A 26,703-nucleotide genomic window follows, 5' to 3' on the forward strand; every position below is an offset into this window, starting at 1 on the left:
CCATACCTAGGCTGTTCTCACTATAAAATGATTATCGTAAACACTTGTTGTTGCAGTGCGGGTTGAATGGTTTTCATGTAGTATGAATGTGGTGAATCCGTGCGTGTTATTGTCCGATGGAAGAAAGATGGAGGAATTAATTGTTGTAATTTTATTTACAGTCCATGTTTTAAGATAGCGGATATTAAATAATGTATTTTTCACTATACACGGTGTTTTGTTACAGGTGTAAAAGCTTAAAGGATAATCCTAAAGCAATTACAGATTACAGCATTTTAAAATTAATGATTATTTAGTCTCTCTTCCTAGATTTTGTACTGCCCCCCCCCCCCTCAAGTTATTGGCCTGTCATATTCCAGAAGAAATAAATTAATAAATTAATGTACCATATTTCAAAGTTATCAATTTGTACAGGGTGATTGGAAACACACTTAAATCAAACTTTACAGCTTTTTGATGACAAATGACCTATATACTACATTCGCCTCTATAAAGTTCTTACAATTGTAATGTCATCATGTAATATTAATATTATTTATTAAAATAGACGCACGAAATAATCGTTATATCGCTGTAAAGTGAACCATAGATGATTTTTTTTTAACTAACATATCTTAAAATTTCAATATTACTTCTTAAGCAATTTTAATCATCATTATTTACATTAACAATTTGTTAAAGTATTCTTATATTAAAGTACCTTTTAAGCTTAGCATCCGCCTCCCATATAAGAGGGTCCGTAATAACCGCCACTCTAGCATATGTAGACGCTCTTCCGTGGACATTAGTTGCCTCACAACTATATCTAGCTTCATCCTCTACTCGCACGTTGTCGATTGTCAAACAACAGGTGTAATCGTTCAAAGATGTTTTTAATCGTCCATCTTCTTCATCGATTTCATGACCATTCTTCATCCAAACAATTTCCGGGATCGGTCTTCCCTTAAAACTGCACTTTAAGGTAGCCGTTTGTCCCACTAACACTTTTAACTGCCCAGGTAGAATTTCCTCAAACTCAGGTCGATCACCAGCCAAACCGACACCTACTGGTGTTGAGGTTTGTACAGATTCTCCCCAGCCGTATCTATTTCTTGGGGTGACCCTGAAATGATATTCTTCTCCTTGCTTAAGGTTAAATGCTTCAAAAGTATTGAGCGGAGTTATTCCTAGTTCCACCCAACGAGCTCCGCCCTCTTTACCAAGTAACCAGCTCTCTATTTTGTATGCCAATACGGGAGGACCACATTCAACATCGGCTTTCGACCATGCTAACGAGATCCAAGTATTTCCGCCGCCTACAACGCTCGGTTCACCCGGGATTCGAGTTGGTGCAGCTGCAAAATAATCTATTTATCGACACGGTAATGACCTTAATAGTGTTTGATACGTTGCCAGCTGATACTTTGAAACAGGTAGCTTAGTTTTAAACAAATCAATCTTTATCTAGTTGATTAAATACAAAAGTAAAAAGTATTAAAAAATAAAGCGTAATAAACGCAACATGTCTTCAATTCTGTTATTTGGTGTATGATTGTAATGCAAAATCGGAGATTTTATTTAGCAAGGTTTGGCGGAGAATTTTATTATTTATTTTTTTTATTTTTATTTTAGAAACATTATAAGAGAAAAGAAATAATGGTCATATTTAAAATTAGTTGGTATTAATGATAATCTTCCATCTTAACAGTAATAACCATTAGCATATTCCGCAAGTTTGAAGTAGAGGGCGCAGACGGCGCCTAGATCTAAGACATATTTAAAAGTGGCGAAGTTCGGGTGCTACTGTGAACTTCGGCTCGAGCCGCTACATACCACTATTCTGCCGGATTGGGAGGCCGCAAACCTCTCGCTTCGACGGACGCTCTATAGTGAGTCTAAACTCAAGAGCTACCACAAGGGAACCTCGGCTTGCACTGTCACACGTCGATAAAAACAGCTTAGCACTTTTACAGAAGGGCACCTGAGATGAAAACTTACTTTTATATTTGCGTTCTACAATCGCAAGTGTAGAGTCGTCAATGGGATAAGTCCAGTCTGATATTAAATTCTCTGATGAAGCGCGCTGGCGTACCTGGAGTGAAAGGTGTAAGTCATCTACAAAACGTAAAAAGTATATTTGTTTTACATAAATTGACTGCAATGATATAAAATACATACCACAACGGTAACAAAAGATCTATCACAGCCATAAGCATTTCTAACCAGAATGCAATAAGTTCCTGCATCTGATACAACAGCTCGCTTCAACGTAAACTTCACATAATCGTCCGATGTCATTTTACAAACACGTTGACTATTACTTATATCACGAATACCTTTCATGAAGATCACTGCATAATCAACAAAAAATATGAAATAAATCTTTGTTTTTCAAAATAATTAACAAGAATGTATTGAAATCTATTTACCTTTAGGCTTCGGCTCTCCTTGAGCCCTGAAAGAAATATTTAAGTCTTCTCCAACCGAAATAAGCATTTCCTTCTGAGGTCGACCTATTATAACAGCAGGTTTACCGTCAATTTGGTTTGGATGAATGACTGTTATAGCGGCATTCATATCAACTTTACCATGGCTACCCCATGCTCTACAGGTGTATACACCGGATTCATTTTCAGTAACATCTGATAACGCAAGTGTATATAGACTGTGATCTATGAATGTTTGAGCATTCCTATAAACATCTGTAATGAAACGACCTTCCCGTAACCATTCAACTCTTGTCGGAGATCCTTTGATTTCAACTTGTAAACCAATTGTTCCACCTCTAGTTACTTTGTAATCGGTCAAAACGTTAGTGAAATGAGGTTTACGTGTTTCCATTATCTGACGGTTCAAAGATCTTGCCGATGGTGTTAAACTCATACCGGTATGTCCATCTTTATCTGCTGCTACACAAGTATAATGAAATAAAAGAAATAAAAATTACTTTATCAAGTCTTTCTATATCTATAAATATATAAAATTGAATACCTAAAAGTAATGACGTGATTAAACAAAAATATTATATTAGTATATTAATATATACTATAAAGCATTGCAATGACAACATAATCCCATTATTACTAAAGTATGATCTCGTATAGAATAGAAAACTTGTTTCTAAGTAATTTTTGTTTAAAATTAAAACTACAAATAAAGTGCTCACTCTATAAAACACATAGTTTTTCCTATAATATTACGACAGACCTCTAACTTCTTACAATCGAGTTCAATCTACAGCTAGACATATATAAAATAGTCGTTTAAAAAACAAATTAAATTACCCGTAAAAGAGACAATATGGCTAATCTGGTCCGACCACACAGAATTTTCAGCTTGGCAGGTAAATTTTCCACTATCTTCCTGTGTAGGATTACTAATAGCCAGTCTACAAACTCCATCAGCTAAATAGTACGCTTGGTAACGTTCATTTGATTCTATGGAATGATCATCTTTTAACCAAGTTATTGTTGGAAGAGGTTGTCCTCGTATTCGGCACTCCAGTACTAATTCATTTTCTGCTAAATGGTAAGTATCTGAAAAAATTTTAACAACTGGTGAATCATTTTATGTACAAATTTAAAAAACTAAAATCGTTTAGTACATTTTTATTAATATTATAGAATGCATATTGTGTTTATTTTTTGTGGCCCCCGCTATTAGGGACCTCTCCTTCCACCCCCTATTTAATTGGGTAAAACCCTGTTGGTTTTGTATTGCTTAATAATTTTTTCACTTAAATTTTTATTTTCGTTCTCGTCTTCCATAGTACACAATATCTTTTTTTCCTCCTTCTATCATTCTACAATCCCATCTTCCTTTCTGAATCATTCCATTCCTTTCGTACATCCTCAAACACTTCAGTTATCCATTTCTATTACAGTATCAGTTTTAATTGGTTTAATTATTTTCTCGTGTACATCAATTTTATCTCGGATTTATTTTACAATTTTTTGTTGATATCAATGAATCTATTTTAATAACTTTACAATGTTTTATCCACCTATGTTTTGTTCCTGTCTATTGTGAATTGTGCAACTTTCCTAAAGAATTTGAAGTCGCACTCTCTTTCATCCTTTTCCATTATAATGGAGGCAAGTGTTGCCTCCTCTATCTTTTTGCCTAGCCGGCATTCGGTCTCCTATCGAAGCCCTCCAAATGCGGGACATTCTGCTACCAGGTGGATCGCGGTCTGGTCCACGCCCGGTTCACAGAAGCACGATGGGTCCTCCCTGAGCTTAAACCTATGAAGGCACACAGAGAACCCCCCGTGCCCCGTGAAGAGACGGACCAAGACCGCGTCTACCTCCATGCTACGGAGCGCGCGGTAGGCCGCGACTGCGTCCGGCCTACCGCGGCCTCCTCACCCACCTCCAGGCAGCAGAATTCCACACCAAACTGTCCAAATGGGTGTGGAAGTCTTAGGTAGCTGACCGGCAACTCCAGGTCCCGGTCCCCTACCACTTGCCGAAAGTAACTCCGTTTTATTTCAAATAAATGGGCTGCTTCTTGGACCCTAAGGTCTGGAGGAAGCAGCCTGGCAAGGATAAGGGCCGAGTTCAGGGACGCGGTCCTATGGGTCCTGGCGATCTTCTGTGCGAAGCACCTCTGGACCACGTCCAACTGCCTGCGTACCAGCAGCTTCCTAGCCGCCGGCGCCCATACACTCGCCGCATACATAATAATCGGCTTGATCACCGCCAGATACATCGCTCTGATCACCTCCGAGTTCAGGCCCCCAAGATACTTTAGCAGCCCTGCACAGTTAACGATAGAGGCCCTGTGCCTTCTTGCTCACGTTCTTCACATGAGTGTTGGACGTGAGCCTATCGTCAGCTGTGAGGCCTAGTATCCGGACCTCCCGAGTCCGGCCAAGCGGCTCACCTCCCATGTTCAGTAATGGGTAGTCATACTTCAGCTTATTGGTTAGCACCATCACATTTGTTTTGTGTGGTGCAAATCTCAGCTTATTTTTGACTCCCCATCCATGAACATGGGCGAGAACTGCATTGGCTCGGCTCGAGATGTCCTAGGCCTTCTGCCCGGAGAAGACCAGCACAATGTCATCTGCGAACGCCTGGCAATGTGTCATTCATATTGTGTTATCGCCAAACACAAAATAATATTTTATTTGCTCGGAATTTATTTTAATTGTTAATGTCCGTGAGTTCTTTGTTAGTTGTTTGTTATCAATAAATTGAAAAAAAAATTACCTCTTATGGACCGCGTAAAAGTTGGTGGTATTGGAGATGCCTCAAAACTGGGATAGACTTTCAAATTTGCCGAAGTACTAACAGTTCCACTTTCCGTTTCTACAGTACAGCTATACTCAGCCGAATCACTCGGAGTAGCATTTAGCACTTCCATTGTTAATAGTCCATCTATGTTTTTAGTTTTATATTTCAGTTTATTATTCAGAGGTACACCGTTCTTATACCAAACAATGTTTGGTTCTGCTGAAGTTAAAACACTACACGTAAGTTTGACTCTTGAGCCTTCTACAGCCTTCCTGTCAGTAAGATGCGTCGAAAAAGTGGGTTTTCTCTTATTTTCTCTAAAAATATTAGATCTGTTTTCTTTTGAGACATTTTGGGGCATGTTTGAAGTTTTCTTTTTTAAGTCTCCTTCATATTTATTTTCTCCATAGTTATTAGAAGAGTATGGTGACATATTTGATTTGTATTGTGGCAATAACGTTTGGGCTTTATAGAATGAGCTACTTGAAGCAGTTTCTATATCTGATACTTGATAATCAGTTTTAAATGTTTTCCTTATATAAGATGGCGGTTTTAAAAAGTCATTTTCATAATCTTTTTTTGTATGTTCTACAAACAGCGGCCGGCTATTCGATATACATTCTGTGTCAGCGTTAGAATGTTTACTGTGTTCGGGAATTTGATCACGATCACGATCTTTAAAATTGTTTACTTCAATTCGCCTGATTTCACTCATGTTAAGCATGTCTTCAGTAGTTTTTGGTAATTCTGAGGACACCTCTCTGAGGTCTTTTACACTGCCCCTAGAGTCAGTTGTAACCAAATTGTCTACTTCTTCCCCTGTCTTACTATTTGATAATAAATACGCATTTTGCGGCGTTTTGCTTGACAAATTATTTAAATTATCATGATGATCATCAAATTGAAATTCGTTTTTAACATTAGGGACTTCATTTGTTTGCGTTCCAAATGTTTCTGAATATCGTTGACTTTTATTAATTTGTTCACGTGTATCATTTTCATTTTCTTTAAGACCTAATGGGTCAGTCCGCTTCTGTATATCAATACTCGCGTTTGAATCAATATCAAGAGATTTCCTAGATTCTTCCCTAACATTTTCTATTCTTCGTTCCCTATTAAGAGATTCTATAGACGCTTTCTCTTCCTTAATAAAATCTTTTTCATAATTTAGTGTAGAACAATTTTGATCAGACATCAACTTTTCATTAGAATCACCAACAACACTTTCTTTAGTTTGAATGGATTCGAGTATATTATTATTTAATTTATTTATATCACAGATTATTGCTTCGTCTTCGGTTTTTTTAGCCTCTGACAAATGATCTTTCATCGCTTCAGAAACCTGAACTTCGTATAAAACATGTGTTTCAATCTTTTGCGGTAATAACACCGCCAAAGGCCTCGTTTCTTCTAATTTTAAAATAAATGCTTCTGGTATATTTATAGTTAATAAAGTCTCAGGTATAACATGCAAAGCAAAGTCAGGTAAATAAGTATTAATATTAAGGTTTTCCGTGTTTGATTCCGATTCAAAATTTGCATCACTATGAACGCTTCCACTTTTTTCTACATTCTGCGATTCATGTACAAAATTAATTTCTACTGCACTTGAAGGGACAGGAGAATCGACAGTATGTCTTTCCAAACTGAATTCTGTATCTTTAAGATTTTCATTTGTGTACCTTTTGTCTATTAAAAGATACTCTTTTATAGACTCTGCCAAAGAATATATGTTCTGCGCAACACTTTTAAAAATTGGTATCTTGTCTTTGACTTCCAAGTTTGCTTGGCATTCCATTTTATTTAGATTATCTTCAATACAATTTAGTGTCAATTTTGTATCTTCCTCTAGAGTTGTAGTAACCGGAATTTTATTATCCAAGATCAATTCCTTGATTATGCTATTAAGATCACGTAAAATTATTTTTGTGAAAGCTGAATCATTAGGCAATCTCGCAGTTTTGTCTAAATTTATATAAAATTTAATATCTTCGAAATGATTAAGAACTTTTCGTAAGGATTTCGCTAATTTTTTCCATTTATCATCGAATTCATTTGCTATTTCATGCACAGATTTTAGAGCGGTTAAAATAAGTTCCGACGGTTTCCCATAATTTTCGAACATATAATGTTTCTGTACACTCATTATTGCACTTCTCATATTCGAAATAGTGCTATAAACTGAATGAATAGCAGTTATCATACTATCTTTATTAGGAAGATTCAGGTTTTTAATAGTATCTATTTTCTTTTCTAAAGCAAAAACACGCTCTTCCACCTGATCGATGCTATTCATTATTTCAATACCTTTCTCAATCAATGTTTCAGTATTTTCATAAAAAATTGACTTTAATGATTTAATTATGTTCTTTAAATTGTTAAAATCCTGCAAAAGTGTCCCATATTCGGTTTGATCGATGTGTTTAAAATTTAATCCTGATTCTAGTAAATTAACTGTGATCTCTGAGTCTGAGGCACATGAACGAATGATATTTTCCAAATTTGTTTCATATGTTAAAGTTTGAATCATTTGAACTTTCTGTATTTCGCACATGTTATTTACGAGTAATTGCAAACTGGCGCAGGCTTCTTTGAGAAGTTCCGTAGAACTATCTTCATTTATCTGAAGTTGAACACTTCTCACACTGCATTCCAAGTCTTCCAGAGCTTCACTAAGAGTATCGTTGACAGATCTGTCAAAATCCCGTTTTAATTCAATGATAATAGCTTGAATTTCATCAAGAGTATCTTGCAAAATTTCAACATCATCCAAAGTTCTTACAGCTGCTGACATATTAATTTTATCGCAAACTTCTCGAAGCAAGCGATTTAACTTTTGAAGTGAGCCATCTTTTGTTTCGTTTTCTGTAATAGCGATGAATTATGTATATTTTAAATTGAAAAATTATTTTCACTAACTCTTTTTGACCGTATTATGTAGATATTTGTCCCAAAATGAACAAAATTACACTTAAAAAGTTCAATAACGTAAGGACTAAAAAACTAGTTAATTTTCGAAACGTAAACAGATAGTAACGAAATTACTATTTATATTACAAAACCATCCTATCGTAATAAAAAAACACATATGTTTATACGAACCGAGTAACAAAAAAACTAATAAATTACCTATATTTGTAACATCTATCTTATCGACATCTGGAGATCTTCCCAAAGCAATCTCAGCAGATATTTCAACACTATGTGGAACATGTCCAGGTTGTTTAACATTAACTGATTGTTCCTTCACTTGAGCGGGTGAAATTGGTGACATGATATCTGTTAAGGTACTCTCCACTTGTAGCATGTCAGCATCCTTAACCTGAGAAGAGAATTCTTCAGCGTTTTCATGAATCACCGATTGCGTGACAGAAACAGCCTGTTGCAGATCCAATACCAGGCCGGCGTTGTATTTGGCCACTGTCTCATTCAAAGACTTTGCTGCCAATAATTTATCGGGAGATACAGATGCAGCAGCAATACTTTCTTTGAGCTCTGTGGCCACTTTTATACATTCCTCAGCATTCGTAACAATCGCCGGCATGGGTAATGTCTTAACTAAATCAACACAGTCCTCAGACAGAAATTCTTCAATGTGTTGGACTAGTGCACCTACAACAAGTACAAAGTGTATATATATATACATAATCTTGCAAGGAAAGGCTTTTTAAAACAGAAATATAACACATACCTAAGTTAGCGTCCTCTGATTTAACACTCTCCGCGATGATCTCTGCAGGCGCTGCAACAGCATCCGGTCCCTCGACTGATTGTTTCACGGTTGCAATCTGTTCTTTCACTTGTTCAGACGAGACGATTCCCATGAGGTCTGACGATAAATTACTGAGGATACTGTCTACACGTTGCAGATTAGCATCCTTACATTGTGACGAGAATTCCTCGGCGTTTTCTTGAATTACCGACTGTATGACAGCAACGGCCTGTTGCAGCTCCAACACTAAGCCGGCATTGTGTTCGTCCACAGCCTCTTTCAGAGACGGTGCAGCCAACGAGTTGTCTTGGGACACAGAAGCTGCAGCAATACTTTCTTTGAGCTCTGTGGCCACTTTTATACATTCCTCGGCATTCGTAACAATCGCCGGCACGGGTAATGTCTTAACTAACTCAACACAGCCCTCGGACAGAAATTCTTCAATATGATGGACTAGTGCACCTACAACAAGTACAAAGTAAATATAGAATCTGGCAGGGAAAGGCTTTTTATAACAGTAATATAACACATACCTAAGTTAGTGTCCTCTGATTTACCACTCTCCGCAGTGATCTTTGCAGGCGCTGCAACAGCATCCGGTACCTCGACTGATTGTTTCACGGCTGCAATCTGTTCTTTCACTTGTTCAGACGAGACGATTCCTATGAGGTCTGACGATAAATTACTGAGGATACTGTCTACACGTTGCAGATCAGCATCCTTACATTGTGACGAGAATTCCTCGGCGTTTTCTTGAATTACCGACTGTATGACAGCAACGGCCTGTTGCAGCTCCAACACTAAGCCGGCATTGTGTTCGTCCACAGCCTCTTTCAGAGACGGTGCAGCCAACGAGTTGTCTTGGGACACAGAAGCTGCAGCAATACTTTCTTTGAGCTCTGTGGCCACTTTTATACATTCCTCGGCATTCGTAACAATCGCCGGCACGGGTAATGTCTTAACTAACTCAACACAGCCCTCGGACAGAAATTCTTCAATGTGTTGGACTAGTGCACCTACAACAAGTACAAAGTGTATATATAAAAACATAATCTTGTAAGGAAAGGCTTTTTTAAAACAGAAATATAACGCATACCTAAGTTAGTGTCCTCTGATTTAACACTCTCCTCGATGATCTCTGCAGGCGCTGCGACAGCATCCGGTACCTCGACTGATTGTTTCACGGCTGCAATCTGTTCTTTCACTTGTTCAGACGAGACGATTCCCATGAGGTCTGACGATAAATTACTGAGGATACTGTCTACACGTTGCAGATCAGCATCCTTACATTGTGACGAGAATTCCTCGGCGTTTTCTTGAATTACCGACTGTATGACAGCAACGGCCTGTTGCAGCTCCAACACTAAGCCGGCATTGTGTTCGTCCACAGCCTCTTTCAGAGACGGTGCAGCCAACGAGTTGTCTTGGGACACAGAAGCTGCAGCAATACTTTCTTTGAGCTCTGTGGCCACTTTTATACATTCCTCGGCATTCGTAACAATCGCCGGCACGGGTAATGTCTTAACTAACTCAACACAGCCCTCGGACAGAAATTCTTCAATATGTTGGACTAGTGCACCTACAACAAGTACAAAGTAAATATAGAATCTGGCAGGGAAAGGCTTTTTATAACAGTAATATAACACACACCTAAGTTAGTGTCCTCTGATTTACCACTCTCCGCAGTGATCTCTGCAGGCGCTGCAACAGCATCCGGTGCCTCGACTGATTGTTTCACGGCTGCAATCTGTTCTTTCACTTGTTCAGACGAGACGATTCCCATGAGGTCTGACGACAAATTACTGAGGATACTGTCTACACGTTGCAGATCAGCATCCTTACATTGTGATGAGAATTCCTCGGCGTTTTCTTGAATTACCGACTGTATGACAGCAACGGCCTGTTGCAGCTCCAACACTAAGCCGGCATTGTGTTCGTCCACAACCTCTTTCAGAGACGGTGCAGCCAACGAGTTGTCTTGGGACACAGAAGCTGCAGCAATACTTTCTTTGAGCTCTGTGGCCACTTTTATACATTCCTCGGCATTCGTAACAATCGCCGGCATGGGTAATGTCTTAACTAACTCAACACAGCCCTCGGACAGAAATTCTTCAATGTGTTGGACTAGTGCACCTACAACAAGTACAAAGTAAATATAGAATCTGGCAGGGAAAGGCTTTTTATAACAGTAATATAACACATACCTAAGTTAGTGTCCTCTGATTTACCACTCTCCGCAGTGATCTCTGCAGGCGCTGCAACAGCATCCGGTACCTCGACTGATTGTTTCACGGCTGCAATCTGTTCTTTCACTTGTTCAGACGAGACGATTCCCATGAGGTCTGACGATAAATTACTGAGGATACTGTCTACACGTTGCAGATCAGCATCCTTACATTGTGATGAGAATTCCTCGGCGTTTTCTTGAATTACCGACTGTATGACAGCAACGGCCTGTTGCAGCTCCAACACTAAGCCGGCATTGTGTTCGTCCACAGCCTCTTTCAGAGACGGTGCAGCCAACGAGTTGTCTTGGGACACAGAAGCTGCAGCAATACTTTCTTTGAGCTCTGTGGCCACTTTTATACATTCCTCGGCATTCGTAACAATCGCCGGCATGGGTAATGTCTTAACTAACTCAACACAGCCCTCGGACAGAAATTCTTCAATGTGTTGGACTAGTGCACCTACAACAAGTACAAAGTAAATATAGAATCTGGCAGGGAAAGGCTTTTTATAACAGTAATATAACACATACCTAAGTTAGTGTCCTCTGATTTACCACTCTCCGCAGTGATCTCTGCAGGCGCTGCAACAGCATCCGGTACCTCGACTGATTGTTTCACGGCTGCAATCTGTTCTTTCACTTGTTCAGACGAGACGATTCCCATGAGGTCTGACGATAAATTACTGAGGATACTGTCTACACGTTGCAGATCAGCATCCTTACATTGTGATGAGAATTCCTCGGCGTTTTCTTGAATTACCGACTGTATGACAGCAACGGCCTGTTGCAGCTCCAACACTAAGCCGGCATTGTGTTCGTCCACAACCTCTTTCAGAGACGGTGCAGCCAACGAGTTGTCTTGGGACACAGAAGCTGCAGCAATACTTTCTTTGAGCTCTGTGGCCACTTTTATACATTCCTCGGCATTCGTAACAATCGCCGGCATGGGTAATGTCTTAACTAACTCAACACAGCCCTCGGACAGAAATTCTTCAATGTGTTGGACTAGTGCACCTACAACAAGTACAAAGTAAATATAGAATCTGGCAGGGAAAGGCTTTTTATAAAAGTAATATAAAACATACCTAACTTAGTGTCCTCTGATTTAACACTCTCCTCGATGATCTCTGCAGGCGCTGCGACAGCATCCGGTACCTCGACTGATTGTTTCACGGCTGCAATCTGTTCTTTCACTTGTTCAGACGAGACGATTCCTATGAGGTCTGACGATAAATTACTGAGGATACTGTCTACACGTTGCAGATCAGCATCCTTACATTGTGACGAGAATTCCTCGGCGTTTTCTTGAATTACCGACTGTATGACAGCAACGGCCTGTTGCAGCTCCAACACTAAGCCGGCATTGTGTTCGTCCACAGCCTCTTTCAGCGACGGTGCAGCCAACGAGTTGTCTTGGGACATAGAAGCTGCAGCAATACTTTCTTTGAGCTCTGTGGCCACTTTTATACATTCCTCGGCATTCGTAACAATTGCCGGCATGGGTAATGTTTTAACTAACTCAACACAGCCCTCGGACAGAAATTCTTCAATATGTTGGACTAGTGCACCTACAACAAGTACAAAGTAAATATAGAATCTGGCAGGGAAAGGCTTTTTATAAAAGTAATATAAAACATACCTAAGTTAGTGTCCTCTGATTTACCACTCTCCGCAGTGATCTTTGCAGGCGCTGCAACAGCATCCGATACCTCGACTGATTGTTTCACGGCTGCAATCTGTTCTTTCACTTGTTCAGACGAGACGATTTCCATGAGGTCTGACGACAAATTACTGAGGATACTGTCTACACGTTGCAGATCAGCATCCTTACATTGTGACGAGAATTCCTCGGCGTTTTCTTGAATTACCGACTGTATGACAGCAACGGCCTGTTGCAGCTCCAACACTAAGCCGGCATTGTGTTCGTCCACAGCCTCTTTCAGAGACGGTGCAGCCAACGAGTTGTCTTGGGACACAGAAGCTGCAGCAATACTTTCTTTGAGCTCTGTGGCCACTTTTATACATTCCTCGGCATTCGTAACAATCGCCGGCATGGGTAATGTCTTAACTAACTCAACACAGCCCTCGGACAGAAATTCTTCAATGTGTTGGACTAGTGCACCTACAACAAGTACAAAGTGTATATAAATAATATAATATATATACATAACATAGCAAGGAAAGGCTTTTAAAAACAGAAATACAACGCATACCTAACTTAGTGTCCTCTGATTTAACACTCTCCGCGATGATCTCTGCAGGCGCTGCAACAGCATCCGGTATCTCGACTGATTGTTTCACGGCTGCAATCTGTTCTTTTACTTGTTCAGACGAGACAATTCCCATGAGGTCTGACGACAAATTACTGAGGATACTGTCTACACGTTGCAGATCAGCATCCTTACATTGTGATGAGAATTCCTCGGCGTTTTCTTGAATTACCGACTGTATGACAGCAACGGCCTGTTGCAGCTCCAACACTAAGCCGGCATTGTGTTCGTCCACAGCCTCTTTCAGAGACGGTGCAGCCAACGAGTTGTCTTGGGACACAGAAGCTGCAGCAATACTTTCTTTGAGCTCTGTGGCCACTTTTATACATTCCTCGGCATTCGTAACAATCGCCGGCACGGGTAATGTCTTAACTAACTCAACACAGCCCTCGGACAGAAATTCTTCAATATGTTGGACTAGTGCACCTACAACAAGTACAAAGTAAATATAGAATCTGGCAGGGAAAGGCTTTTTATAACAGTAATATAACACATACCTAAGTTAGTGTCCTCTGATTTACCACTCTCCGCAGTGATCTCTGCAGGCGCTGCAACAGCATCCGGTGCCTCGACTGATTGTTTCACGGCTGCAATCTGTTCTTTCACTTGTTCAGACGAGACGATTCCCATGAGGTCTGACGATAAATTACTGAGGATACTGTCTACACGTTGCAGATCAGCATCCTTACATTGTGATGAGAATTCCTCGGCGTTTTCTTGAATTACCGACTGTATGACAGCAACGGCCTGTTGCAGCTCCAACACTAAGCCGGCATTGTGTTCGTCCACAACCTCTTTCAGAGACGGTGCAGCCAACGAGTTGTCTTGGGACACAGAAGCTGCAGCAATACTTTCTTTGAGCTCTGTGGCCACTTTTATACATTCCTCGGCATTCGTAACAATCGCCGGCATGGGTAATGTCTTAACTAACTCAACACAGCCCTCGGACAGAAATTCTTCAATGTGTTGGACTAGTGCACCTACAACAAGTACAAAGTGTATATAAATAATATAATATATATATACATAACATAGCAAGGAAAGGCTTTTAAAAACAGAAATACAACGCATACCTAAGTTAGTGTCCTCTAATTTAACACTCTCCGCGATGATCTCTGCAGGCGCTGCAACAGCATCCGGTCCCTCGACTGATTGTTTCACGGCTGCAATCTGTTCTTTCACTTGTTCAGACGAGACGATTTCCATGAGGTCTGACGACAAATTACTGAGGATACTGTCTACACGTTGCAGATCAGCATCCTTACATTGTGACGAGAATTCCTCGGCGTTTTCTTGAATTACCGACTGTATGACAGCAACGGCCTGTTGCAGCTCCAACACTAAGCCGGCATTGTGTTCGTCCACAGCCTCTTTCAGAGACGGTGCAGCCAACGAGTTGTCTTGGGACACAGAAGCTGCAGCAATACTTTCTTTGAGCTCTGTGGCCACTTTTATACATTCCTCGGCATTCGTAACAATCGCCGGCACGGGTAATGTCTTAACTAACTCAACACAGCCCTCGGACAGAAATTCTTCAATATGTTGGACTAGTGCACCTACAACAAGTACAAAGTAAATATAGAATCTGGCAGGGAAAGGCTTTTTATAACAGTAATATAACACATACCTAAGTTAGTGTCCTCTGATTTACCACTCTCCGCAGTGATCTCTGCAGGCGCTGCAACAGCATCCGGTACCTCGACTGATTGTTTCACGGCTGCAATCTGTTCTTTCACTTGTTCAGACGAGACGATTCCCATGAGGTTTGACGATAAATTACTGAGGATACTGTCTACACGTTGCAGATCAGCATCCTTACATTGTGATGAGAATTCCTCGGCGTTTTCTTGAATTACCGACTGTATGACAGCAACGGCCTGTTGCAGCTCCAACACTAAGCCGGCATTGTGTTCGTCCACAGCCTCTTTCAGAGACGGTGCAGCCAACGAGTTGTCTTGGGACACAGAAGCTGCAGCAATACTTTCTTTGAGCTCTGTGGCCACTTTTATACATTCCTCGGCATTCGTAACAATCGCCGGCATGGGTAATGTCTTAACTAACTCAACACAGCCCTCGGACAGAAATTCTTCAATGTGTTGGACTAGTGCACCTACAACAAGTACAAATTAAATATAGAATCTGGCAGGGAAAGGCTTTTTATAACAGTAATATAACACATACCTAAGTTAGTGTCCTCTGATTTACCACTCTCCGCAGTGATCTCTGCAGGCGCTGCAACAGCATCCGGTACCTCGACTGACTGTTTCACGGCTGCAATCTGTTCTTTCACTTGTTCAGACGAGACGATTCCCATGAGGTCTGACGATAAATTACCGAGGATACTGTCTACACGTTGCAGATCAGCATCCTTACATTGTGATGAGAATTCCTCGGCGTTTTCTTTAATTACCGACTGTATGACAGCAACGGCCTGTTGCAGCTCCAATACTAAGCCGGCATTGTGTTCGTCCACAGCCTCTTTCAGAGACGGTGCAGCCAACGAGTTGTCTTGGGACACAGAAGCTGCAGCAATACTTTCTTTGAGCTCTGTGGCCACTTTTATACATTCCTCGGCATTCGTAACAATCGCCGGCACGGGTAATGTCTTAACTAACTCAACACAGCCCTCGGACAGAAATTCTTCAATGTGTTGGACTAGTGCACCTACAACAAGTACAAAGTGTATATATAAATACATAATCTTGTAAGGAAAGGCTTTTTTAAAACAGAAATATAACGCATACCTAAGTTAGTGTCCTCTGATTTAACACTCTCCTCGATGATCTCTGCAGGCGCTGCGACAGCATCCGGTACCTCGACTGATTGTTTCACGGCTGCAATCTGTTCTTTCACTTGTTCAGACGAGACGATTCCCATGAGGTCTGACGATAAATTACTGAGGATACTGTCTACACGTTGCAGATCAGCATCCTTACATTGTGACGAGAATTCCTCGGCGTTTTCTTGAATTACCGACTGTATGACAGCAACGGCCTGTTGCAGCTCCAACACTAAGCCGGCATTGTGTTCGTCCACAGCCTCTTTCAGAGACGGTGCAGCCAACGAGTTGTCTTGGGACACAGAAGCTGCAGCAATACTTTCTTTGAGCTCTGTGGCCACTTTTATACATTCCTCGGCATTCGTAACAATTGCCGGCATGGGTAATGTTTTAACTAACTCAACACAGCCCTCGGACAGAAATTCTTCAATGTGTTGGACTAGTGCACCTACAACAAGTACAAATTAAATATAGAATCTGGCAGGGAAAGGCTTTTTATAACAGTAATATAACACATACCTAAGTTAGTGTCCTCTGATTTACCACTCTCCGCAGTGATCTCTGCAGGCGCTGCAACAGCATCCGGTACCTCGACTGACTGTTTCACGGCTGCAATCTGTTCTGTCACTTGTTCAGACGAGACGATTCCCATGAGGTCTGACGATAAATTACCGAGGATACTGTCTACACGTTGCAGATCAGCATCCTTACATTGTGATGAGAATTCCTCGGCGTTTTCTTGAATTACCGACTGTATGACAGCAACGGCCTGTTGCAGCTCCAACACTAAGCCGGCATTGTGTTCGTCCACAGCCTCTTTCAGAGACGGTGCAGCCAACGAGTTGTCTTGGGACACAGAAGCTGCAGCAATACTTTCTTTGAGCTCTGTGGCCACTTTTATACATTCCTCGGCATTCGTAACAATCGCCGGCAGGGGTAATGTTTTAACTAACTCAACACAGCCCTCGGACAGAAATTCTTCAATGTGTTGGACTAGTGCACCTACAACAAGTACAAATTAAATATAGAATCTGGCAGGGAAAGGCTTTTTATAACAGTAATATAACACATACCTAAGTTAGTGTCCTCTGATTTAACACTCTCCTCGATGATCTCTGCAGGCGCTGCAACAGCATCCGGTACCTCGACTGACTGTTTCACGGCTGCAATCTGTTCTTTCACTTGTTCAGACGAGACGATTCCCATGAGGTCTGACGATAAATTACCGAGGATACTGTCTACACGTTGCAGATCAGCATCCTTACATTGTGATGAGAATTCCTCGGCGTTTTCTTGAATTACCGACTGTATGACAGCAACGGCCTGTTGCAGCTCCAACACTAAGCCGGCATTGTGTTCGTCCACAGCCTCTTTCAGCGACGGTGCAGCCAACGAGTTGTCTTGGGACACAGAAGCTGCAGCAATACTTTCTTTGAGCTCTGTGGCCACTTTTATACATTCCTCGGCATTCGTAACAATCGCCGGCACGGGTAATGTCTTAACTAACTCAACACAGCCCTCGGACAGAAATTCTTCAATATGTTGGACTAGTGCACCTACAACAAGTACAAAGTAAATATAGAATCTGGCAGGGAAAGGCTTTTTATAACAGTAATATAACACATACCTAAGTTAGTGTCCTCTGATTTACCACTCTCCGCGATGATCTTTGCAGGCGCTGCAACAGCATCCGGTACCTCGACTGATTGTTTCACGGCTGCAATCTGTTCTTTCACTTGTTCAGACGAGACGATTCCTATGAGGTCTGACGATAAATTACTGAGGATACTGTCTACACGTTGCAGATCAGCATCCTTACATTGTGACGAGAATTCCTCGGCGTTTTCTTGAATTACCGACTGTATGACAGCAACGGCCTGTTGCAGCTCCAACACTAAGCCGGCATTGTGTTCGTCCACTGCCTCTTCCAGCGACGGTGCAGCCAACGAGTTGTCTTGGGACATAGAAGCTGCAGCAATACTTTCTTTGAGCTCTGTGGCCACCTTTATACATTCCTCGGCATTCGTAACAAGCGCCGGCAAGGGTAATGTCTTAATTAAATCAACACAGCCTTGAGACAGGAATTCTTCAATGTGTTGTACTAATTGACCTACAATATAAGAAAATTACGTACAATATTAGTTTTGGTACATTAGTATACTGATGTACATAAATATTACTAGTTATGATTTAAAGATATTTTATTTTAGTCCTTTTTAACAGAGGACAATGTAAGGATGTTGGTTGACTTTGTAGTTACTAACTAAATACTACTACCACTTACAAGACAGACGAGCAAAGGGGCTAACAGTTACATTGTGTTAAATATACATAAATAAACATATATATATATATATATAAATATATATATATATATATATATATATATATATATATATATATATATATATATATATATATATATTCATTATTCCCGTCTTTTCTTATTATTTTTTGTAGTCATGAATAATAGTGTTTGCCCCTAGCATTTACAGCTTCACAGGAATTGAAGGGACATAGCGCTAAAGACACTTACATCTACTTTTTTTATGAAGGCTTGTTTCTTTACTGTGTATAAAATGATTAGAATTAACTTTACCTTTTATAATATTTTGGCTGCATTCTACTTCGTCTGATGAATATATAAGTGTTATGGATTTTTCGACTTCTTCCAATACTGTTATCAAATGTTTTACAGCAGCTGTTGCTGTCACTGGATCGTCATTTAAAACATTTAAAGTGTTTTGCATAAAATATATTTCGCGAATTAGTTCTGAACATAAACATTTATCTTTCGATGTTATTTCTAATCCTGCTCTTTGTGTGTAGTTGATTAAATCTTTGTGAATTTTAATCAAATTTTCTTTCCACAATACTACTAACGCTACGTCTAGAAAAACACTAGTATTGACATTCTCTATTTTCTTCTCTTGTAATTCTGTCAAGTGTTTGTGAAAAGCAGCAAGTTGAATGTGAATATCTGATAAAGTAATTATTAGAGGAGGTTCTTTTTGTAACCTAGGTTCGCGTGACCAATTGTTCTTGAACATAATTTGTTTTAAAATTATTGAAAATTCAGACATACACTTAAGTAATAGTAAATGTTTGTTTAAGCCTGTTGATATTTTAGAATCACGATGTTTTTGTATACAATTCATTAGATGTAGCAGTTGGGGTTTGTATTCAGCATTCGAAAAATCCTTAGAGAGTATCTGTTCAACAATATTCTGGAAATTTATCCATGCAACCAAAGTATTATCTTTTGTGCATTTTTCAATGTCTGAATTTTTGGATTTCATTTCAGTTATAACGGCCATGTCTAAACTTATTAATGACGGCAAGACAATTCCTTTTAGTTCTAGAAATTGTTGTACAATATCTGTAAAATCAAACGAACCAGCTTCCAATAATTCAAGAGTATCACAATTATATACAAGTATTGATAAAGGTATATCAAAAATCAATTTCATTTGATTTTCAAATATCTCGATAAGAACCGATCTATAATTTTCCATAAATCTTCTTGAACTGTTTATGAAATGATCTACACTGCTTTTAGTTTCATCAGAAATTTTCGATTTTCGCAATGTTAAATCCAGTGAATAAATGGTACTATTAATCAAGTCAAATCCTTGGTACAAACGTAAAACACGCTTGCAAGTTAAATTTTTCGTTACTAAAGTTTTCAAAATGCTTAATTCCCATTCACAAGTTTTTATATATTGTTTTATTTTCATAAAGTTGTCTGAATGCTCAGTACAATCTTGTATTTTTTTATAGACAGTTGTCAATATATTTTGCAATTGCAATAGCTCATCTAGTTCAAAATTTTTACCTGTCAAAGAAGCACAGGAATATAACTTTGACCTATCTATTAATCTTACTATAGCAAATTTTTCCAAAAGTGGAATAAATGATTCTATCTCGTTTAAAGTTTGTATCACAAGGGCTTCTTGTTCCATTTCTTCAATGGAGAGTGGAACAAGGGACAAAACTTCTTCCTGAACACTAAAAATGTTTTCATATAATTCTTCGGCCGAGATTTCAATTTGTTTGGCAATAACATCCTTGAAAATATCAACACTATCCAAAAAGTTGTTAAGAAGCACATCCAAAGGAACGCATTTTTTCATATACATAGTTTCTGGTAAATAATTTCTTAAAAATTGACAAGAATCTTTTAACTTTTTAACATGCATCGCAGCCTCTATAGTATTGTCAGTTATTTCTATGGCTGAAGGTATTATTTCTGCACATTTCTCCACGTAATTTTTAGCTTCTGTAATTACTTGAATAAAGGAATGTAATGTGTTTGGTGAAGCATCTAAAATTGCTTCAAAAACTGGAATGTCTGTTGTTGTATCAATTTCAGATAAACTTTGGTGTAATGCAAGCAAATGTTTCGCTATTGCTGTTAACCTGTTTGGCCGCAATATTTCTTTAATACTTGAATAAAGTTCATATAAATTTTCTTTCATAAATCTTAAGTAAAGAGTTGGCCTAATTTCACAGAATTTGTCGATTGCCTGCACAATTTCAGGGCTTTGCAAAGTTATAACATGTTCATTTAATTTCTGCAGTAGTTCAACAAGAGGTAATTGATTTATTTCTACTGTTTCCCGTATTTCATTCTGTTTAATGATTTGATAAGTGAAATCATCTGATCGCACAGTCTCCACAGTAGTTTTTAATCCCGATATATCTTCTAGACTCGATAATTCATTTGGTACCTCTAATCCAATATTGTTATAAATCATCAGAATAGCACTGTGCAAACCTTGAATTGTGTTTGCAAAATCAAAATCTAGTTCATAAGGTGTTAAATCGTCACCGAGTTGTGAAACAACATTATGTTGTATAGTTTCTAAAGTTCTACATAATTCATTTAGAGGTTGAGCACATGTGGAAGTTTGTTGATAGCTCCCTTTAAAGCTGTCCGGATTTTCATACATAATTTCATTAAGAATAGAAACACTGCAATTAAGATCATAAAGAGGTTTAGCTAAAGTTCCAGCCGCTTGCGATGAAACATCTGTAATTTCTGAAATATGTTCTTCATGTTTTATTTCTCCGAGATCTAAAGAAGCCACATTATGTTTGAGTTCCTCTAAGATTGGACATATTCTTTCTAACGCCGGCAATATAAGCGTTGTTTGTTCGTCCGGCGAATGTAAAGATGTAACCATATAAATTGCTGCCAGTGTTCGGTCTATATATTCTATTACAATATTGGCTCTATTTTCATCTGGAACATTTTCTGACATGTCTTGAACATACCTAGAGCTAAAACTATTACTTAATTCTTTCTCCTCATTTAACATTTGTTGGACACAGATTTGTAGTTCATGTATATTTGTAAGTATAGACTTGTTCAACACATGGTCGTATACATTTCTCTCAAAACAATCCCTTATTATGTTTAGAGTATTATTAACACTAGATAAACTAAGTTCACACTGGGAGTCAATATCATGTATTGAATTATTGATTCTTTTAACAGCGACGCAAATATCCATAAAGTTGAAATATTTCGTGGAGTCATTACTTTCAATTACGTTCTCTAAAATATTAGTTAACAGTTTATGAAATGAGTTCATATAGCTTTTCATACTAGGAAAGCTATCCAATCTAGGTAAATTATTTTCTAATGATATTAACGTCTGCGCCATTATTTGCAAAGTATCGAGTTTATTTTCGCTTTGCAAAATATCAAAGGTGCCAATATTTTCCTCGGTAACATTTAAACGCACAAATATGTCATTGAGATTACTTTTTACTAGTTTTAATTTTTGCTTTAGCACTGCAGTGTCTTCTACAGCTTTACTATCCACAGTAAGTTGTTCAAAAGAGTTTCTCAATTCAAGTACAGGTTGCACGACAGAATCGATTATATCATTGTTATATTTGTTCAATGATGTTGAAGTTTCCTTCATTGATAGTAACTCAATCTGCTCTAATGCCGATTGCAAATCTTGGATTGATGCTGACATATCAGCAAGTATAGCTGTACTATTATGTACATTCAATACATCTGTACTTAAACCCTTTTCTGCATTCTCTACAATACCGAGTAACGAAATAAGAGGTATTTTCAATTGGTACAGTCCTTTTTGTGTCTCTCTTAAATGCTTTACTTCAAAAGATAGTTCAACAGCTTGCAGCTCACACGCTTCCTTTAACAAATTCTTTGTTTTAATAGTATCCATTGTAAAATTAAGTATAGTATTTATTTCGTTGGTTATTAATTCTGTTTCACTAAGTACTTTATCTTCTATTGCAATACCTGTTATTACAGTCTTAACTTGAGACATTAAATTTTGCAATTGGTTGCCGCATAATTCTATAAGCGAAATACATGTCTTTTTAACAAGGGTTCTGTTATCGCTCTCTACCTCGATACATTTTTCAACAATTGTAAGGGAATGTTGAAGTAACTTCAACGACTGTACCATGTTATTGATGAGGAGACTGTTGTCACTATTAGCATTTATTATTGAATTCATAAATGCATTGGATATACCGTGAATATCAGACAATGGTGATAATACGCTGCTTATGATTTCCAAACTTTTTGATGCCGTAGCAACTGAAGACATTAATTCGGATTTCAAAATAGTCTCCTTCTCTAAATTTTGTATATATTTAATTATGGCAACTAAGTTGGATTTCATATTGTTAATATCGTCTTCCAAGTTGTCTACAGATTTTTCTTGCTGGATCTTCATTTGCTTTTCTAGTGATTTCTTCCTAGATTTAGTCTCCGACTTTTCACTGCCAGAACTTGAGCGTCTGAAATTAACACTACTTTCTCTCTTGACTTTTTCTTGATGAATGTCAGTGATTTTCATTTCTTCTAGTAACTCATTATTCTCTTGAGAAAATGCTTTACTAACTTTGGATGTTAGTTTCGCAGAGCTATGAGCACTTACAAAACTCTGTAAATCACTTTCAGACATAGGTTGATAATCATCATACTTTTTTTCTTCTGATAAAGATTGTTCACGAGACAAACTGAAATAATCATCACAACTTCTTTGGGAATCAGATTTTTTTCTATTCAGATTACGATGAGTGACAGGTTTAGCTCCTTCCATTCCAGTAATTGCTCTTTCTTCACCACTTACATCCTGATCCAAAGGCAGCTGGAACAGTCCATTTTCATCAGCAATAGAAATTTCTTCAACATCAGCTTCAGTTCGGAGATCCTCTTCGGGTGATGCAAAATATTCTGGGGAAACATCGATTATAATGGCTTCCATTAGCAAATTACCAGAAGTTGAAGTTTCTTTTACAAATCTTAATGGGGGAAGTTCAACAACATTGTGCTCTGTGATGTTTTCGGATAGTTGATCAGCATACATTTCCACTATCTGTAATGCTTCTTCTTCTGTCAAATCGGGTGTTTCGTACAACGACACCGACACTTCTTTTCCATCAAAAGAAAATGAAATTTCTCCTTTGTCGTCCAAAGTGATATCTCCAACCGGTGTATCATACATTTGTGAAGTACGTTCTTCGTGAATAGTACTAAGAGATAGATTTCTTTGTAATATCTGTTCTTCAGTTTTCGTCTTATTTTTTGTTTTAATAGAATCACCGAAGCCTAGCAGTGAAGCGGAGCTTGCTGCAATACCCATGCAATTCTGTGCTTCACACGTGTACGTGCCCAGGCAACATGTACCATCTTGTCCTGATATTATTCTGTGAATATCGCCGGGCTTAAGTTCTTCGCCATCTTTATACCATTTCAATATCGGTTGCGGTACACCAATGACTTTACATTCCAAGTTAACTGCACCTTCTTCGGATAAAATAGCCTGTAAGTTTTCTAAGAACCGCGGTTTTTTGTAATGTCGCGGAATTATCAACTTTAAAAAGCATGAGGTGACACTATGACCAAAGTCATTCATGGCAACACATTTCCATTCGGCTTGATCTAAAAACTCGAGGTTCTGAATAACAAGGAAGAATCCACCCCGTTCTTCTTTACCAAGATGACACCGCGTCGACTCATCAACGGGCTGATCATCTCTGTACCAAAACACCGAAGGTTCAGGTGGACACGCAACTGAAATAAGAATGCAGTACTTATTTATATGTTATTTACAACAATTACTTTTAATAAATAAAACCTATTACAGTACAGAATTCAAAACACACTAGTTAATTGAAATATGTAGAACTCGGTTTGATAAGTCATTTGCAGGCTTGATATAAAATTGTATGCATCAAACATTTAAATTTAATTTAAAACGAGCAACTAGCTGTCTCTTTTCAGCAAATCAGTATTTCGGGCTGAAGGTACCTTACAACTCATGATGTTAAAATAATTGACGATTTAAAAGTGCGTGTAAATATATTGTTGAATAAAGATATTTATAACGTTTACCAATAACTCGATTTATTATTTTCTACTTTTTTAAAATGTAAACAAAACTGAATAATGAGGAAATTGTTAAAAATAATCGCTTGTTAATTCATCTAATATTACTAAATTAACTAATAACCATTTAATGCAATATGCACTAACAGGCACAAGTATACTTCGATGGTAATTTAAGCCATAAGCAAACACTGAATCATAAATTGATTTTAAATATTTTGATTTTCTTTAAGCCGCCCAAATATTTGATGATGATCAAGCCTGTCCATTTGACAGGTGTCATAAATATGTAATTTAACACTAATGCCTTTCCTTGACAAGATAATTATTTCTATTATTTAGTACAAATGCTAAAAAATAAAATAATGTAATGCTAAGAACATTTGCCATCATCATCATCATATCGGCCAAAAGAGGCCCTTTGCAAGGTATAGGGCTTTCCCCAAAGATTGCCGCAATGTCTTATACTACCCGTATTCAGTGATTTACCGTGACCTTCACTGTAGCGTCGGTTCAACAGGTAGCAGGAGGAACTCTGTGTTTCGTATTACTATATATGTACTCACCTTTAACTACAAAACGGAATGGCTCATCGATTTTTGCCTCTACACTTTTTAAACCTTGTATAAACCTCGGGGCCTGATTCTTTGAAAACAATTGCAATTTTTCTTCTTCATTAAGTTGATTTTGAATGTCGTCGACGGTGAGCTCGGCGGAACTGCTTGCTTGTCCCATACAATTTCTTGCTATACAGCAATAGGAACCCAATGAATTGGTACCCGTCAACTGATACACATCTCCCGGTTTAAGTTCTTGGCCATCTTTAAACCAGCTCAACGATGGCGTTGGGAAACCAACGACTTTACATTCAAATGACACCAGTCCTTCCTCTGTAAGCACAGCTTGCAAGTTCTCCATAAAGCGTGGTTTGCGAAAGTTTTTCGGTACTGAAAAATGAAATGATGTAATTTCTAACTCTGCCTTTTAAAACAAGTAAGATTAAAATTCAATATAATATAATAAGAAACAGCATCTAATTATTAAATACTAAAAAGTACCTTCCATGATAACATAGCATGTGGAGATACCAAGCCGACCGCCTGAGCTGGTAGCAACACACTTCCACTCGCCTTCATCACGCCACTCTGTGCTGCTTACTTCTATCAGATAGCCCCCCACACCATCTTCTATCACATGATATCTGCAAAACCAGAAATACATGAAACAGATAATGTAAAAATGGATATGTTATTCAGTTAATTATAAAAGTTTATCGGTTATAGGTATAAAGGCGTGAATTTACAATACATTTGTCCATAAAACGCTTTAATGCTTTTACCCCTGTTACCACCCTGTATAAAGTGTACTCTCTTAAATTTGTTACTTTAATTTATTTATTTTTATTGGAATGCGGCAAGTGTAAAGTCTGCAGGAACAAATAGTAAACATTTAATAGAATCAGGAGTTATTTTGCGGAAGTCAATCCTAAGTAAAGGAAAGGACCAATATATAGCTACTTCCGCACATGCAGTCGCAGTCGTGCAATAAAGTGCACCGCCCGCCAGCCCGCTGACAAATGCGCATGCGGCAAACAATGCAAATTACACAAATACCACCGCTAAATCACTCAACACGTGTTTCACCCCTCCACGGGGCATCATCAGGAGTAATGTTACTTAGATAGTAACAATAATTCGTGTAATATGAAGTAATCTGAATTTTGAAAACACTTTTTCTTACTATTTTATCAATATCATATTAATTATTCCTGAAACCATTGATTTTTGGATAACTTTGGCATCAAATGGATATATAAATGCATTCACCAACAACCATCTATAAATGAGAATGACCTATATATTCTTTTAAAAAAATTACAATTTCCCGTATATATATTACTTTGAATTATCTATCATCTACATTGAAAATAATCACTTAGCTAAATGAATAATACATTTCATAATATGAAAACTATTTATCATTATAAATATGTACAATGCTTTACAATGAGTCCAAGTGAATCAAATAATTATAATAATTGCTGGGTATTTTAATTAGTTGTCATAAATAAATGTATAAATCTACTGTTTCCAGTCGTGAAATATTCAATCTTACT

General features: G+C 38.3%; 1 protein-coding gene across 1 annotated transcript in view; it reads right to left on the bottom strand.

Moving 5' to 3' along the window:
• LOC137930804 (uncharacterized) overlaps nucleotides 1–26,703 on the bottom strand; it is a 57,408-nt gene that overhangs the window by 11,573 nt on the left and 19,132 nt on the right. The window contains exons 8-34 of the mRNA XM_068774154.1: nucleotides 25,646–25,788; nucleotides 25,154–25,534; nucleotides 18,804–24,272; nucleotides 17,832–18,314; nucleotides 17,278–17,760; nucleotides 16,724–17,206; nucleotides 16,170–16,652; nucleotides 15,607–16,089; nucleotides 15,053–15,535; nucleotides 14,499–14,981; nucleotides 13,923–14,405; nucleotides 13,369–13,851; nucleotides 12,795–13,277; nucleotides 12,241–12,723; nucleotides 11,687–12,169; nucleotides 11,133–11,615; nucleotides 10,579–11,061; nucleotides 10,025–10,507; nucleotides 9,462–9,944; nucleotides 8,908–9,390; nucleotides 8,346–8,828; nucleotides 5,193–8,081; nucleotides 3,264–3,515; nucleotides 2,409–2,888; nucleotides 2,158–2,330; nucleotides 1,978–2,071; nucleotides 701–1,334 (exon numbers count right to left, since the gene is read on the bottom strand). Of these exons, the coding sequence (XP_068630255.1) occupies nucleotides 701–1,334; nucleotides 1,978–2,071; nucleotides 2,158–2,330; nucleotides 2,409–2,888; nucleotides 3,264–3,515; nucleotides 5,193–8,081; nucleotides 8,346–8,828; nucleotides 8,908–9,390; nucleotides 9,462–9,944; nucleotides 10,025–10,507; nucleotides 10,579–11,061; nucleotides 11,133–11,615; nucleotides 11,687–12,169; nucleotides 12,241–12,723; nucleotides 12,795–13,277; nucleotides 13,369–13,851; nucleotides 13,923–14,405; nucleotides 14,499–14,981; nucleotides 15,053–15,535; nucleotides 15,607–16,089; nucleotides 16,170–16,652; nucleotides 16,724–17,206; nucleotides 17,278–17,760; nucleotides 17,832–18,314; nucleotides 18,804–24,272; nucleotides 25,154–25,534; nucleotides 25,646–25,788 (19,209 nt within the window). The remainder of the gene's footprint in view (nucleotides 1–700; nucleotides 1,335–1,977; nucleotides 2,072–2,157; nucleotides 2,331–2,408; nucleotides 2,889–3,263; nucleotides 3,516–5,192; nucleotides 8,082–8,345; nucleotides 8,829–8,907; nucleotides 9,391–9,461; nucleotides 9,945–10,024; nucleotides 10,508–10,578; nucleotides 11,062–11,132; nucleotides 11,616–11,686; nucleotides 12,170–12,240; nucleotides 12,724–12,794; nucleotides 13,278–13,368; nucleotides 13,852–13,922; nucleotides 14,406–14,498; nucleotides 14,982–15,052; nucleotides 15,536–15,606; nucleotides 16,090–16,169; nucleotides 16,653–16,723; nucleotides 17,207–17,277; nucleotides 17,761–17,831; nucleotides 18,315–18,803; nucleotides 24,273–25,153; nucleotides 25,535–25,645; nucleotides 25,789–26,703) is intronic.

This window comes from Battus philenor, unplaced genomic scaffold (assembly GCF_028537555.1).
Source record: "Battus philenor isolate CCGP_79_NKW_IND1 unplaced genomic scaffold, ilBatPhil1.0.hap1 SCAF_1, whole genome shotgun sequence".
Classification (NCBI taxonomy): Eukaryota; Metazoa; Arthropoda; class Insecta; order Lepidoptera; family Papilionidae; genus Battus; species Battus philenor.